Consider the following 17,500-nt stretch of genomic DNA (forward strand, 5'->3'; position numbering starts at 1 on the left):
CCCATAATACTGCTCAACGGGAATTTACCCACAGCCCATATACTGCTCAACAGGAATCCAATTTGTTTTACACTTGCCATGAGGTCATTCTTAAGGTTTTCCCATTTCTACTGTGTGCAACACAAGGTTTTACGCATTATGTTCTCTGTTTTTAGCCCATCATGGAGTCGGCCTTTTTACAGCCATGTCTGCTGGATATCTGCCGTTAAATAATGGGAGTCATTGGTTCCAGTACATAAACTGTTGTCATTACTGCGATTAGTAACTTTCCGTCTTGCTTCTGTGTACGTGTGCACGTGTGCGTGCATGCGTGTGCTTCCATGCATGCGCGTGCACCGCGCCACATGTGTGTGTGGCGCGTGTGTGTGTGTACGTGTGCATGTGTGTGTGTGTGTGTGCAGGTATATCTTTGCTACCACCGGCTATGGCATTGCACTGCAGAAGGGGTCCTACTGGAAACGACAGGTGGATCTCGCTATCTTGGCCATCATTGGAGATGGTGAGAGACACACACACACACACAACACACACACACACACACACACACACACACACACACACACACACACACACACACAGTTGCCTGCTGCTAGGACAAAGGGAAAACAGCGATGTATAAATAGTCCTTTGATGTTATTCTAGACACAGAAGGTTGCTCTAAACACAGGGGCACAGTGTGTAAGTTATTATAATATATTCATCTCAGCAGCACTGAGACGTGTGTGTGTGTGTGTGTGTGCGTGCGTGCGTGCATGCTTGCGTGCATGTAAACATTTCTGTATCTGAGTCACAGCATTCCCTTATTCCCTTATTAGCCTCTGAAGTTCTTACTGCACATAAACAATTTCCTAGTGAAGAGAGAGAGAGAGAGAGACAGAGAGAGAGAGAGAGAGAGAGAGAGAGAGAGAGAGAGAGAGAGAGAGAGAGAGAGAGAGAGAGAGAGAGAGAGAGAGGAGAGAGAGAGAGAGAGAGAGAGAGAGAGAGAGGAGAGAGGTTTTAGAGTCAGTTCCATTTTTACATTCCAAACATTTTGCTGACAATCTCTTCACCCAGAGAGGCTAGCTCCATTGAGTGTGCTGAAGTTGTTACTGTAGGAGATGGTGTCACGACGGAGCTCGTGACTGACTTCTATTAATCCATCCAACCATGCATGCTCACACTGTTGTCGTTGCAATCATATCTCTCTATAAATGCCGGAATATCTCTCTCTCTCTCTCTCTCTCTCTCTCTCTCTCTCTCTCTCTCTCTCTCTCTCTCTCTCTCTCTCTCTCACCTTTGCGCATTCTCGAGAACCATTGGACCGATAGACTTTAAACTTGCCGTCAGTGGTGGAACAATACATTTTGGACTTAAAGGGACATTTCACCCTTTTAGGCAAAAATATGTATGTTAATGACGTTTAGAAGATTTAGAACACTTTCCTGGTCGGTCTTTATGTGTGTAATTTGTGGTTTTAGAGATTTTAGCAGTGAGCCCAGTGTCTCTGATGTCATGGACACTGGGCTCACTTACTTCATGGACTACAATTCCCATAATGCTTCGGTGCACTGCTCCTCCTTGTGGATAGTGGGAGGGCTGTCTTAGTGAGACAACATGTAGTCCATGACTTTTTTTTGCAAAAAGGGTGAAGTGTCCCTTTTAAGTTAAATGACAAATAGACTACCACAATGTAGAAATGCTCGGGTACAAGTCCGGGGGGTACGGTGGCGCAGTCGGTAGTCGCCCTCACAGCTAGAAGGTCCCGGGTGAGATTTCCGACCGGGGACGCTGTGGGTACTGGGGGGCGTGCTCTCTCCTCCGAGTCATCAGCGCCCATACCCTTATGGTGGGGTTGGCGAAAGGGCTTTTATGTGTGTTATCCCCGTGTCAACAAAAGAAATTGTAGTAATCTAGTCTTCCCCCCTGGTCAGCCATGGGGCGACTGATGGAGAGGAAAGGAACTGGAACTTGAATAACGTGTTCCTTCCCCGCGTCACGTCCTACCGTGATTAGAAACGGCCTGCTCACATCCTCATGCATTGAAGGAAACATGAGCTCGTTGGGGACTCTCCCCAGGTTGGCAGAGGGAGAGTGGCGCCCAGGATTACAGCTAAGGCAAATGGCCGCGGGTGAAAAACGGGTTACAGTCCCGTATTAAAATGTTACTTTAAAAGTAAGAAAACATACTTGAGTACTCAAATTTAAGTAGCCTGCTCATTCATGCAGAATGTCCCTGATCTACCAGCTCACAACGCTCCGCAAACAACGCGTTGTGAGCTTGTAGATCGGATATTTTCATATAGAGTGTATGCTTTGTAATAATAATCAAAATCTACAATGTAGTAACTCATGTTTTCAAAAAATTGTAGTGGAGTAAGAGTACAATATCTGCCTCTGAGATGTAACGTGTTTACCACAAAAAGTTAAAAGTACAGGTAAAGGGTTTTCTTCTGTGTGGGTCTTGGATATTTACAAGCTTTTGCCACAAACGGTACAACCGAAGGGTCTCCCCCCTATAAAAAGAAAATAGACATGGTACTTGAGTTAAGATATGTATGTGACCCATCGTGACAAACAGTAAGTCATTGGATTATTATTTATTTTTTTGCCCTCTGGTGGAAAGTTGAATTAAGTCAGCATGATGGCAGCCCGTCTGTCAGATACTGTACATACAGTATAAGGTGCATGAGAGCATAGCAGCTGCTGTGTACTTTGCATTATAGCACCTTGAATAATAGGACACAGAATAGTAGAGAGTGTAGTAGTGTTATTCTTGTTTGTGTTAGAGAACAATATTGGAATGAAGTTAATGCTAAATGTGGATTCAATCTGTTCTACAGTTTGGTGACAACTTCAGCGAGGAAGGGAGAGAGGTGTGTGTGTGTGTGTGTGTGTGTGTGTGTGTGTGTGTGTGTGTGTGTGTGTGTGTGTGTGTGTGTGTGTGTGTGTGTGTGTGTGTGTGTGTGTGTGTGTGTGTGTGTGTGTGTGTGTGAGCGTGCGCGTGTGTGTGAGCGTGCGCGTGTGTGCGCGCGTGTGTGTGTGTGTGGGGGGGGGGGGAGTGATCAGAGACAGAGACTGTGCATGTGAGGTGGAGTAAAAGGGGAAGGACGAGAGAACAGAGACAGAAGGACGGATGAGGGACAGACAGACAGTGTAGGAGAGCGGTGGTTGCAACACGGGTGAAGAGGGGTGCGAAATGGGGAACATGAGCGAGCAAGCATGTTTGTGTGTCACGGGGGGATAGAGAGAGAGAGAGAGCGAGAGAGAGCGAGAGAGAGAGAGAGAGAGAGAGAGAGAGAGAGCGAGCAGTCATTGATAGATGACAGTGTCTCTGTGTCCTGGCAGATGCTTCTTGTTCAGACAGACTCTATGTGGGTGGGGAGAGCATATGGCTTTACACACACACACACACACACACACACACACACACACACATACACACACACACAAGGAAGGAAGGCGGAGCACAGGAGCACGGGGACCAGAGAGAGAGAGAGAGAGAGAGAGAGAGAGAGAGAGAGAGAGAGAGAGAGAGAGAGAGAGAGAGAGAGAGAGAGAGAGAGACTACTATAGGCACACTAACAGACGGATAGAGAGAGCATGACGGAACACACAGGGGCAAGGAGGTCAAGGCAGGAGGAAAAGGTTTTTTACAAGTCGTACAAAAAAAGGGCTTCCCCAAAGAGTTTAAGTTTAAAGCTTTTCCACAAATCGTACAAATAAAGGCTTCTCCACGTTAGATGTGGCAAACCATTGCGAAAACTGAGCAGTTTCTGCTAGACAGCACCGATATGATACACATACAGTACACACACGCACCGTAAACGATATGATACACATACAGTACAGTACACACACGCACCGTAAACGTACCCACATTGTTGTCCCCAAACTTGAGTCCACCGTTACAGTGATACTTGCAGGGTTAAGTGTGCTTTTTGTTCACATTTTAGTTTCCATCATCATTTAAAGCCTCTGGTGGAAGCTTAAGTATTCCTCAAACCACAGCTTGCCATCATGGATTTATTATAGACTGTTGCACGAACATTCACAGCATTTTAACCGCTATACTAGAAACATCTGTTCGTTCAGTAGCCTTTAAGGAGAGATCAAGTTGAAAAGGAATATCAGATTTGATTGAGATACAAGTGTTATGGGTTTTTGTCGATTAGACTCGATTAAAGCATTTCAGGATGATTAGACTTGCTTAGCCAGACAGTCAACAAACTATGCTATAATAGTTTAGCATGGTCAAGCATTGGCCAAATTGTCAAATAAAATAAGATTCAAATTTTCACATTTTAGGGTTCCCAGTTCAAATGTGATTATTTTTACTCCGTTTCATATTATGTAGATGTCACCAGACATGGGTACCGGACGATAAGGGGGGGGGGGTACTGTGGATCTCCTCCTGACCTGATTCGAGGCTGATCAGTAAATGATTTGAATGCAGATTTTGAATATTCAAATGTTGAACTATTATTCCCCTAAAGGTCAGAACTGGAAATAATGCATAAATATCAAGTCCCTTCTGTCCTCCATTATTTTATTGGCAATACTCACCACTGTCAACTGTCTTAATTTGGCCGATCACGTAAAGTCTGTTTTTCAATCAATCCTGCACTTCTTCAGTCATGTCATATCCCCCCAAAAAAATAAATACATAAAATGCTTCTAGATTTAAAAATGAAAGCATCACTTCTTGGGGCTCTGTGGGAAAAAAAGACATTATTTATTCACGCAGACAATGAGAAAAGATCATTTGATCAACACTTCACGTCAGGAAACAGATTAACATTTTCTGTCAACATGTAAATGTTGCACTGGCCAACTGGCAATCCGAGTCCCACTTGGATTTCCCCACAGTGTGGGGTTAGGCTGTGAACATACAGCCAGCCTTGCCATTATGCAACCGTCCTGTGAACCGTGGACGATCTCTGTTTCCCTCTGTGTGTTGATGCCTTTGCACCTGGTGTCTGCCGCGTCTACTCAGCCATGCATTTTAACAACTTAACCCCATTAAGACCTGACGACCCGATTCGACAAAATACTGTCTTCTAAACCCTGAGAGTTTTCTGAAAAACGTATGTTTCTATCAGTAGTTCTCACATTTTTATTTGGCCGCTAGCAGCCTGACACCCATCTCAATCCCATCCCAATATCTTGTGACAGGGACCCCCAGAAGCAAAGAAACATCATGATTTTCCAAAAGTATATACTTCGGTGACCGGAATAACCCAGGGGTTTATACTTTGTCCCTTCCTTTTTGCCCTGTACAATAAATCTCCTTGCTGAAAATAGCCCACATGGTGCATTGTGAGAATTTACATAAGTTAACATAAAATTGACAAGATTTCCTATACTGCTGAGCTACATTAAGCCATACTGGGTGGGAACCCCTTTTGGTGTTTTAAGCATTATGCTTTAGCTGTTGAAAAATAGCAGATCTACAAGATCATAGTGCGCCACCTAGTGGCGCGCTACGAGCTTGTAGGTCTGCTATTTTTTAAAAGTCGTGAAAATGTGGTGCAAACCTTTGAATATATTATATTCTTTCAGAGCGAACGTTTTTAACTCAAATCTTTGCTTCTAGGGGGGTCCCCTGGAACAACATATTTTCTGATTGGGGTCGGTGGCCAATTACATATAGTTTCTGGGGTACTTGACATGAAATATTGAGCACCACTGATATAGAAACATGAGGTATTTCAGAAAACTGTCAAAATTTCGAAGTCAGGTCTAAATGGGTTAAGACTCTCCCGTGCCGGTTTGGGCGGGGGCGATATTGTACTTTGTGTAATAGCTTTTGTCAACCGGTGGATCTTGTTCTACCCGACCACTAAACCTACAGTACATTTCTCAGTAGAAGAGCAGGTAGACCAACCTCAACAACCATTGCAGATTGTGTTACAGACTAAGTATATTGTATTAAGATATTCTACCATACAGATTCAGGTTGGTGTGATAGAGAGGTTACTGTCTGGGACAAGTCACAGACATGTTTTAACAGTGAACACCCACACGACAACCCTCTGCATACTTTCCAAACCATTTCTATGGTAGAAAAAAATAAATAAAATAAAAATGTACAAACTCTACAACCTCTGGGATTGTGGGAGACAGGTGTAGAAACTTGTGTTTGTGCATTCCACACTGCTGGCCACTGGCCAGTGGTGTGAACTCCTCCTGAAGCATGCGTGACTTGTCGGAAGAGAACAGGATTTGAATTTCACACTGGCTTCCATGTGGTGGATGTGGGCAGAGCGAGCGGCGCAGGCATCAGTAGCAGATCTCTGCAGGGTTTTTGTTTTTACCTCAGATGCACTGCGGCTTATTTCCACACTGTACAGCCACCACCGTGAAAGACAAAATTTCAGCTGCGTCTATTTCACTTTGATTCAAAGCGACCACTGCAGCGCTCTGTGGCGCGCGCGCGTGGTGGAAAGCGTCCGTGACGCTAGACTGGCTTCATCTGTAGGTCAACACTACACCTGTGGTTCCCAAACGTTTCAGGTCGAGACCCAAAAAGAGAGACTAGATGTTTGCCCGGAACCCAAACTAGTGAAAATAGCTGATCTAAATCAACTATTTTCACTCCAACACTCCTACCTAATGTATGGATTTGTATCGTTTTTCTTCTACACGTTGTGAGCTTCGGGACGGCCATGGGGTTCATGTGGTTAATGCCCCTGGTTCATCCTGAAGTGATACTGATGCCTCAGTGTGTCTGTGTCCCCGAGACACGGCGCTCAACACAACATGTCTGTCTCTCATCCCCGCCAGCACTTTAATTTATCCAGCCTAGAATGACACGAATTAGATTAACCACAGGCCCAAATGTCAGCGAGGAAGACTCCAGCACCGAGGAGAGGGAGAGGAAGAATGACAAGAAAAGGGTCTTTCTTTCTTTCTTTCTTTCTTTCTTTCTTTCTTTCGTTCTTTCTTGTCATTAAAGGCCAAGGGACACTATGGTTTTAACCACTTAAACTCTATACACACGGTATACTTAAGTCTCCTCCTTTTCCCCTCTAACCTAATCTCTTCATTGAATATTACCTTATTTTTGCTCAATTGTCACCTAGTTGACATGCCCATGGGATCTGGTTCATGTGGTTAAGTGCAATGTGTCCCTGCACCTCACATAGCAGGCTGTTGGTAACCTCTATAGTACCTCACATAGCAGGCTGTTGGTAACCTCTATAGTACCTCACATAGCAGGCTGTTGGTAACCTCTATAGTACCTCACATAGCAGGCTGTTGGTAACCTCTATAGTACCTCACATAGCAGGCTGTTGGTAACCTCTATAGTACCTCACATAGCAGGCTGTTGGTAACCTCTATAGTAGCTCACATAGCAGGCTGTTGGTAACCTCTATAGTACCTCACATAGCAGGCTGTTGGTAACCTCTATAGTACCTCACATAGCAGGCTGTTGGTAACCTCTATAGTACCTCACATAGCAGGCTGTTGGTAACCTCTATAGTACCTCACATAGCAGACTGTTGGTAACCTCTATAGTACCTCACATAGCAGACTGTTGGTAACCTCTATAGTACCTCACATAGCAGACTGTTGGTAACCTCTATAGTACCTCACATAGCAGACTGTTGGTAACCTCTATAGTACCTCACATAGCAGGCTGTTGGTAACCTCTATAGTACCTCACATAGCAGGCTGTTGGTAACCTCTGTAGTACCTCACATAGCAGACTGTTGGTAACCTCTATAGTATACCTCACATAGCAGGCTGTTGGTAACCTCTATAGTACCTCACATAGCAGGCTGTTGGTAACCTATATAGTACCTCACATAGCAGGCTGTTGGTAACCTCTAGTACCTCACATAGCAGGCTGTTGGTAACCTCTATAGTACCTCACATAGCAGGCTGTTGGTAACCTCTATAGTACCTCACATAGCAGGCTGTTGGTAACCTCTATAGTACCTCACATAGCAGGCTGTTGGTAACCTCTATAGTAACTAACATAGCAGGCTGTTGGTAACCTCTATAGTAACTAACATAGCAGGCTGTTGGTAACCTCTATAATACCTAACATAGCAGGCTGTTGGTAACCTCTATAGTACCTCACATAGCAGGCTGTTGGTAACCTCTATAGTACCTCACATAGCAGGCTGTTGGTAACCTCTATAGTACCTCACATAGCAGACTGTTGGTAACCTCTATAGTACCTCACATAGCAGACTGTTGGTAACCTCTATAGTACCTCACATAGCAGACTGTTGGTAACCTCTATAGTACCTCACATAGCAGACTGTTGGTAACCTCTATAGTACCTCACATAGCAGGCTGTTGGTAACCTCTATAGTACCTCACATAGCAGGCTGTTGGTAACCTCTGTAGTACCTCACATAGCAGACTGTTGGTAACCTCTATAGTATACCTCACATAGCAGGCTGTTGGTAACCTCTATAGTACCTCACATAGCAGGCTGTTGGTAACCTATATAGTACCTCACATAGCAGGCTGTTGGTAACCTCTAGTACCTCACATAGCAGGCTGTTGGTAACCTCTATAGTACCTCACATAGCAGGCTGTTGGTAACCTCTATAGTACCTCACATAGCAGGCTGTTGGTAACCTCTATAGTACCTCACATAGCAGGCTGTTGGTAACCTCTATAGTAACTAACATAGCAGGCTGTTGGTAACCTCTATAATACCTAACATAGCAGGCTGTTGGTAACCTCTATAGTACCTCACATAGCAGGCTGTTGGTAACCTCTATAGTACCTCACATAGCAGGCTGTTGGTAACCTCTATAATACCTAACATAGCAGGCTGTTGGTAACCTCTATAGTACCTCACATAGCAGGCTGTTGCTAAACTCTATAATACCTAACATAGCAGGCTGTTGGTAACCTCTATAGTATACCTCACATAGCAGGCTGTTCAGAGTTCTCCGCCTACCGATATACCTGGCTAAAACTGGGTCGAAACACTCCATACACCAGACTCCTCTCTCCTCACTGTGCAGACTCCATACACCAGACTCCATACACCAGACTCCTCTCTCCTCACTGTGCAGACTCCATACACCAGACTCCATACACCAGACTCCATACACCAGACTCCTCTCTCCTCACTGGGCAGACTCCATACACCAGACTCCTCTCTCCTCACTGGGCAGACTCCATACACCAGACTCCTCTGTCCTCACTGTGCAGACTCCATACACCAGACTCCATACACCAGACTCCTCTGTCCTCACTGTGCAGACTCCATACACCAGACTCCTCTCTCCTCACTGTGCAGACTCCATACACCAGACTCCATACACCAGACTCCTCTGTCCTCACTGTGCAGACTCCATACACCAGACTCCTCTGTCCTCACTGTGCAGACTCCATACACCAGACTCCTCTGTCCTCACTGTGCAGACTCCATACACCAGACTCCTCTCTCCTCACTGTGCAGACTCCATACACCAGACTCCTCTGTCCTCACTGTGCAGACTCCATACACCAGACTCCATACACCAGACTCCTCTGTCCTCACTGTGCAGACTCCATACACCAGACTCCTCTCTCCTCACTGTGCAGACTCCATACACCAGACTCCATACACCAGACTCCATACACCAGACTCCTCTGTCCTCACTGTGCAGACTCCATACACCAGACTCCTCTGTCCTCACTGTGCAGACTCCATACACCAGACTCCATACACCAGACTCCTCTGTCCTCACTGTGCAGACTCCATACACCAGACTCCTCTCTCCTCGCTGTGCAGACTCCATACACCAGACTCCTCTGTCCTCACTGTGCAGACTCCATACACCAGACTCCTCTGTCCTCACTGTGCAGACTCCATACACCAGACTCCTCTGTCCTCACTGTGCAGACTCCATACACCAGACTCCTCTCTCCTCGCTGTGCAGACTCCATACACCAGACTCCTCTCTCCTCGCTGTGCAGACTCCATACACCAGACTCCATACACCAGACTCCATACACCAGACTCCATACACCAGACTCCTCTCTCCTCGCTGTGCAGACTCCATACACCAGACTCCTCTCTCCTCGCTGTGCAGACTCCATACACCAGACTCCTCTCTCCTCACTGTGCAGACTCCATACACCAGACTCCTCTGTCCTCACTGTGCAGACTCCATACACCAGACTCCATACACCAGACTCCTCTCTCCTCGCTGTGCAGACTCCATACACCAGACTCCTCTCTCCTCGCTGTGCAGACTCCATACACCAGACTCCTCTCTCCTCGCTGTGCAGACTCCCTACACCAGACTCCTCTCTCCTCACTGTGCAGACTCCATACACCAGACTCCTCTCTCCTCACTGTGCAGACTCCATACACCAGACTCCTCTCTCCTCGCTGTGCAGACTCCATACACCAGACTCCTCTGTCCTCACTGTACAGGCTCCATACACCAGACTCCATACACCAGACTCCATACACCAGACTCCTCTCTCCTCGCTGTGCAGACTCCATACACCAGACTCCTCTCTCCTCACTGTGCAGACTCCATACACCAGACTCCTCTCTCCTCGCTGTGCAGACTCCATACACCAGACTCCTCTCTCCTCACTGTGCAGACTCCATACACCAGACTCCTCTCTCCTCACTGTGCAGACTCCATACACCAGACTCCTCTGTCCTCACTGTGCAGACTCCATACACCAGACTCCTCTCTCCTCGCTGTGCAGACTCCATACACCAGACTCCTCTCTCCTCGCTGTGCAGACTCCATACACCAGACTCCTCTGTCCTCACTGTGCAGACTCCATACACCAGACTCCTCTCTCCTCGCTGTGCAGACTCCATACACCAGACTCCTCTCTCCTCGCTGTGCAGACTCCATACACCAGACTCCTCTGTCCTCACTGTGCAGACTCCATACACCAGACTCCTCTCTCCTCGCTGTGCAGACTCCATACACCAGACTCCTCTCTCCTCGCTGTGCAGACTCCATACACCAGACTCCTCTCTCCTCGCTGTGCAGACTCCATACACCAGACTCCTCTCTCCTCACTGTGCAGACTCCATACACCAGACTCCTCTCTCCTCACTGTGCAGACTCCATACACCAGACTCCTCTCTCCTCGCTGTGCAGACTCCATACACCAGACTCCTCTCTCCTCGCTGTGCAGACTCCATACACCAGACTCCTCTCTCCTCGCTGTGCAGACTCCATACACCAGACTCCTCTCTCCTCGCTGTGCAGACTCCATACACCAGACTCCTCTCTCCTCGCTGTGCAGACTCCATACACCAGACTCCTCTGTCCTCACTGTGCAGACTCCATACACCAGACTCCTCTCTCCTCGCTGTGCAGACTCCATACACCAGACTCCTCTCTCCTCGCTGTGCAGACTCCATACACCAGACTCCTCTCTCCTCGCTGTGCAGACTCCATACACCAGACTCCTCTCTCCTCGCTGTGCAGACTCCATACACCAGACTCCTCTGTCCTCACTGTGCAGACTCCATACACCAGACTCCTCTCTCCTCGCTGTGCAGACTCCGTACACCAGACTCCTCTGTCCTCACTGTGCAGACTCCATACACCAGACTCCTCTGTCCTCACTGTGCAGACTCCATACACCAGACTCCTCTCTCCTCGCTGTGCAGACTCCATACACCAGACTCCTCTCTCCTCGCTGTGCAGACTCCATACACCAGACTCCTCTCTCCTCGCTGTGCAGACTCCATACACCAGACTCCTCTGTCCTCACTGTGCAGACTCCATACACCAGACTCCTCTCTCCTCACTATGCAGACTCCATACACCAGACTCCTCTCTCGTGTGTCTCTCAGGTGAGATGGAGGAACTGGAGGCCCAGTGGCTGACGGGGATCTGCCACAACGAGAAGAACGAGGTGATGTCCAGCCAGCTGGACGTGGACAACATGGCGGGGGTGTTCTACATGCTGGCCACGGCCATGGGACTCTCCCTCATCACCTTCGTCTCCGAGCACCTCTTCTACTGGAGGCTCCGATACTGCTTCGGATACTGCACCGGAACGCCCGGCCTCCTCTTCTCCATCAGCAGGGTATGTGCGTGTGTGCGTGTGTGTGTGTGTGCGTGTGTGCGTGTGTGTGTGTGTGTGTGTGTGTGTGTGTGTGTGTGTGTGTGTGTGTGTGTGTGTGTGTGTGTGTGTGTGTGTGTGTGTGTGTGTGTGTGTGTGTGTGTGTGTGTGCGTGCGTGTGTGTGTGTGTGTGTGTGTACCTCTGTTGCTCTAACATTAGCATTAGGCCATGGACCAGTGTTGACTAAGACTAAAATACTAAGGTTTTTGATATTTGGTCGTCTAAGACTAAATGGTGTGTTCTATTCTATTCAAAAGGCTAAGATTATCAAAACAAAATATTTTCTGGCAAAATTAACATTGCATTAAAACTAAGACTGAAAGATTCAGATATTTTAGTCGACCAAGACTAGACAATTTCAGAAGACTAAAATGGTGTGTTATTCTAAAAAAGAACTAAATCTGCAGAAAAACAACAACACGTCATGCTATACAGACCCCCATAACTGTGAGAATGTATAAGCAACTATTATAGGCTAGAGAGGATGCTGTTTTGTAACAGATCAACTACTTTGGACCATTGGGGTCACAGAGAATGCACATAATGTGTACTAATGCATTGGTCGGGCTACCAGTGGTCATGTTGAAAGATACAGACTGCCTGACACTTTTGGAGCTACATTGGAGGCTAATGCCTGCTGCATTATTGGGGTCAAGCAAAGCTAGCTTGGTGCTATTTTCTATCTATCAGCGGGGTAAGAGGACAGTATATTGCAGGCTTACACGCACGCGCATGCACGCGCGTGCACGCGCACACACACACACACACACACACACACACACACACACACACACACACACACACACACACACACACACACACACAGAGCGAGCGAGGCCATTGCTAAACAACGAGTCTCGGGCTGGACAGATTTAGGTTGTTACTGTAGGAGGAGAAAAGGAACAGAATGGGAAGAAATGGAGGGAGGGAGGGCTGCAGAGAGTAGGATGAGAGCAAGGAGGGTTGCAGAGCGAGAAGAGGAGGAAGGGAGGGAGGGAGGGTGGGCTGAGAGAGAGAGATGCAGTCACGAGGCAGCCTAAATATCAACTAAAATAGATCTTTAATTTTCCAGCAGTATTTTTTTTTTGGGGGGGGTGAAATCACTGTAACCTTCAAGCAAATCAATCTATCCTCGCCTCTCCTCGTTCTGTTAAAAGGTCAGCGCTGTGCCTTGACACGTGTGTGTGTGTGTGTGTGTGTGTGTGTGTGTGTGTGTGTGTGTGTGTGTGTGTGTGTGTGTGTGTGTGTGTGTGTGTGTGTGTGTGTGTGTGTGTGTGTGTGTGTGTGTGTGTGTGTGGAGACGGAGGTGCAGACATGCACAGTGCATCCCTAGAACACTGCATTGCTGCAGCGCTCTTGTCTAAGGCAGCGTGTGATTCACTTTGCAAAGTTAACAAACACACAGGCAGCGCAGCGAGGGTGGGGGGGGGGGGGGGGGTGGTAGAGAATAGATAGAAAACTCCTTAAAATGGATGGCGTTTTTTTGTTTCTTCCTTCTTCTCCCCGAGACAATTCCTGTGATTTCACAGGCCACGTGGTGGTGATCAGATTATAACACTGAGAGTGTCCACAATGTGATCAAGTGGACTCTTATAATTGGGTCAGTTTCGTTACACCCTCGGCGTTACAATGCGTGCATTAACACTGCAGATTTTCTTTTTACTGTGTATTACTCATGAACTGATCAAGATGTAGGCGGTTCCTATTATTAAACAGACTATGTCATTAAAGCCTAATATAGCCTGGAGGGTGGCAGGCAGCTAGCCACTAAACAAGCAAACCCATTTTGTTTTGTTTTTTTATTCATGGTTGTTCAACAGTGAATTATGACTTGGCTGCCTACGTAACGCCATCTGAATTATTAAAATCCGGTCACCAAAAAAAAATCAGAGGAAGGAAAGGGGAAGAAAATCCTCTCAAGAGAGTATATTTCTGGCCTTATGGGAACATTGCACTTAATATGTTAGTTAGTTTGACACTTTCACACATTGAATCACACACACACCGTGCTTCAGAAGTGCCGCTGAGAATGGTTTTGAGATAATCTTTTTACCGCTTGAAACCCAACCTAACCTATCCCGACCATCCAAGCTTGCAGATCGGCTGTTTTCGGGCAAGATATTATTTAGTGTAGTGTAGCACAAACGGAGACATCCTTGAATGGGCTTTTAACCCATTTTTGACGGGAACCCCATTTGGTGTTTTAAGCATTATGTTATACTTTAGCTATTGAAAAATAGCAGATCTACAAGCTCATAGCGCGGTGCCGCGCTATGAACTTGTAGGTTTGCTATTTTTGAAAAATCGTGAAAATGTGGCACAAATCTTTGGATATATATTATTATTTCAGAGCGAACGATTTTAACTCAAATCTTTGCTTCTGGGGGGTCCCTGGAACAACATATTTTCAGATGGGGGTCGGCGGCCAATTACATAAAATTTTTGGAGTCCTTGACATGTAAATGTATAAGAACCACTGACATCTGAAAACTGTCAGTATTTAGAAGATTTTTTTTTTGAATCACCACTGACATCTGAAAACTGTCAGTATTTAGAAGACATTTTTTTAGAATCGTCCTCAGGTCTAAATGGGTTAAAAAAAAATCCCCAGTTGTATCATACTCCCACTACCTTCTAAAACACATTTACCACTGTCCCCTATATGGAGACTATAAAGTGTATGACTAGTATTGCTCCAAAACAATCTATCCTATTAAGGGCTTAACATAATGGTGCTTGCAGTAATATCAGGGAGCGGTATACTTTATTTGTTTGCAAAATAATGAACTGAAAGACATCTTTCTTTCTGAAAATGTACCCTCCGCTGGGAATAAAGCTTAATTTACTGTTTGTGTAATTGTGTGTTTTTACTCTATAATGGATTAAGCTGGTGATAAAAGATTTGGTTGGTACCATTTACTCTGATTTGCTGAGTCACTAGTTATTCAATAAATTCCAATGGAACTTTATTGGAATAAAGTACAGAGCACAGTTCTCCTTTGCCAGGATAAGCAATCATTATTCTCTTTGTCTCTCTTTATTTCTCTGCCCATTCTTCTTGGTACCAATTTCCGCTCTCCCATTTTTCTCTCTCTCTCTCTCTCTCTCTCTCTCTCTCTCTCTCTCTCTCTCTCTCTCTCTCTCTCTCTCGGTCTTTCTCTGTGTTCTTTCATCCGCCCCATCACTCGTCATTCCACATCCCATCATCCATCCTGTCCTGTGTGCAGGGCATCTGGAGTTGCATCCACGGCGTCCACATTGACATGAAGAAGAAGACGGACCTGGACTTCAGCCCGCAGGCCAACATGCTGAAGCTGATCAAGTCGGCCAAGCAGATGACCAACATGTCCAACCTGGGCGGCGGCTCCCGCATCAACTCGCCCAAGCGGGAGTTCATGACCTCGGCCGGCCCCATGATCATGGACATGATGGCCGAGAAGGGGAACTTCATCTATGCCGACAACCGGAGCTACGCGCCCAAGGACATGATCTACGGCGACACGGGAGACCTGCAGACGTACCTGGCCAACCGCCACAAGGACCACCTCAACAACTACATCTTCCAGGGCGGCCAGCACCCGCTGACCCTGAACGACGCCAACCCCAACAGCGTGGAGGTGGCGGTGAGCTCTGACGCCTCGCAGAGCAACGCCAAGCCCCGGACGCTGTGGAAGAAATCTGTGGACACGCTCCGCTCGGGCCCGCCGCCGCCGCCCGGGCTCGGGGGGCCGGGGGGCTCTCAGATGCCCGACATGCTGATGCCTGACCCGCGCATGTCCATGAAGACGCAGCGCTACCTCCCTGAGGACGCGGCCCACTCCGACATCTCCGACTGCTCCAGCAGCCGCGCCGCCTCCTCCTACAAGGACCCAGATAACAACAAGCACCTGAAGTCCAAGGACAACTTAAAAAAAAGATCGGTGACGTCGAAATACCCTAGGGATTGCAGCGAGGTAGAGCTGTCCTACTTAAAGACTAAGCAGGTCAGCGGCACAGCCAACCAAACCGGGAGAGGAGGAGGAGGAGGAGGGGAGAAAATCTACACCATTGACTCAGATCGAGAGATGAGTCTACACTCTGACCCCGCTCTCTACCGCGAGAGCCGCGGCCTGGCCGCAGACGATTTGGACTACCCCGAGATGTATTCGGACCACAACGACAATTACAGGAAGTGCGATCAGCCAATCATACACCTGAATTCCTCCCCACTGCACCACACGGATTCCGACCTCCTCCCAGACACGTCCTACTCCAAGCACTACAACCTAAAAGAGAAAAACATCGCGGTGGCTGACGCCAACGAACGCTACAAGCAGACGCATTGCCGCTCCTGCCTGTCCAAGGTGACCCCTACCTACGCGTCGGGAGCCCCGTACAGCCAACCCCCCGCCGCTTCTGCTAACGCCACACGCTCCCCGTACAACCGCTGCGAAGCATGCCTCCACACGGCCAACCTCTATGACATCAGCGAGGACCAGCTCCTCGCCGACGCCTTGGCCAATCCCAACCTGCATCACCTACAGCAGCAGCAGCAACAGCAACAGCAACAGCAACAGCAACAGCAGCAGCAGCAACAGCAACAGCAACAGCAGCAGCAGCAGCAACAACAGCAGCAACAGCAGCAACAGCAGGAGCAGCAGGAAATGGAAACGGACGAGATGTTCGGGCTATACTGGCCACAGACTGACGGGCCTCACGTGCAGAAGAGGAACCGCCTGCGACTGAGCCGTCAGCACTCCTTCGACAACATCATGCTGGAGAAGCCCAAGGTGGACCTGGACCTGGGCCGACCGGCGCGCAGCGTCAGCCTCAAGGAGAAGGCTGACCGATTGATGGACTCCGCGTCGGACTCGCCCTACGCCAACCTGTTCGGCCTGCAGCGCCCCTACTCCGGCAGACTGTTTGGCAGCGGGTCCAAGTCGATGCTCTTCAACCACAACCTCGAGGAGAGCAAGCGGAGCCGGTCGCTATACCCGGACCACAGCTCGGACAACCCCTTCCTCAGCCACTCGCTGAGGGACGACTCCAGCAGCAGACTGGTCCACGGGCGCAGCTCCCAAGATTTATACAAACAGCTGGCGGTGGCCTCGTCTGCGGCGGCCCTGGGAGCGACCCCCATCAGTGCGCGCAACGACGCGAACAATCTGCGCTCCTCCGTCAAGTCCTCCACTTCGTACTGCTCACGGGACGGGCGGATAGCCAATGACATGTACAATACTGAGCATGTGATGCCTTACTCAGCCACTAAGACTAGCGCATACCCAGCCACCCGTGGTGTCCTAAACTCAGCCCAGTTCAGTAATAGACGGGTGTATAAGAAAATCCCCAGTCTGGAGTCGGACGTTTAGGCGAAATATTATGAAATGATGTGGTTTTTCTCCTCCTAACTTAACTCTTCTCTGGGTTTGTAACATAGTTTATCAACTATCTTATCCACTTAGGGATGCCATAGCCACA

At 47.9% G+C, this 17,500-nt stretch overlaps 1 protein-coding gene across 1 annotated transcript in view; it reads left to right on the top strand.

Annotated features, from left to right (window-relative positions):
* The window catches only part of grin2aa (glutamate receptor, ionotropic, N-methyl D-aspartate 2A, a), a 292,852-nt gene that overhangs the window by 274,772 nt on the left and 580 nt on the right, over positions 1–17,500 (top strand). The window contains exons 13-15 of the mRNA XM_079519794.1: positions 402–499; positions 11,771–12,006; positions 15,271–17,500. The exon at positions 15,271–17,500 is cut by the window's right edge and continues 580 nt beyond it. Coding sequence (XP_079375920.1) covers positions 402–499; positions 11,771–12,006; positions 15,271–17,391 — 2,455 coding nt within the window. The 3' untranslated portion in view covers positions 17,392–17,500. The remainder of the gene's footprint in view (positions 1–401; positions 500–11,770; positions 12,007–15,270) is intronic.

Source organism: Electrona antarctica, assembly GCF_951216825.1.
Source record: "Electrona antarctica genome assembly, chromosome: 14".
NCBI classification, from domain to species: Eukaryota; Metazoa; Chordata; class Actinopteri; order Myctophiformes; family Myctophidae; genus Electrona; species Electrona antarctica.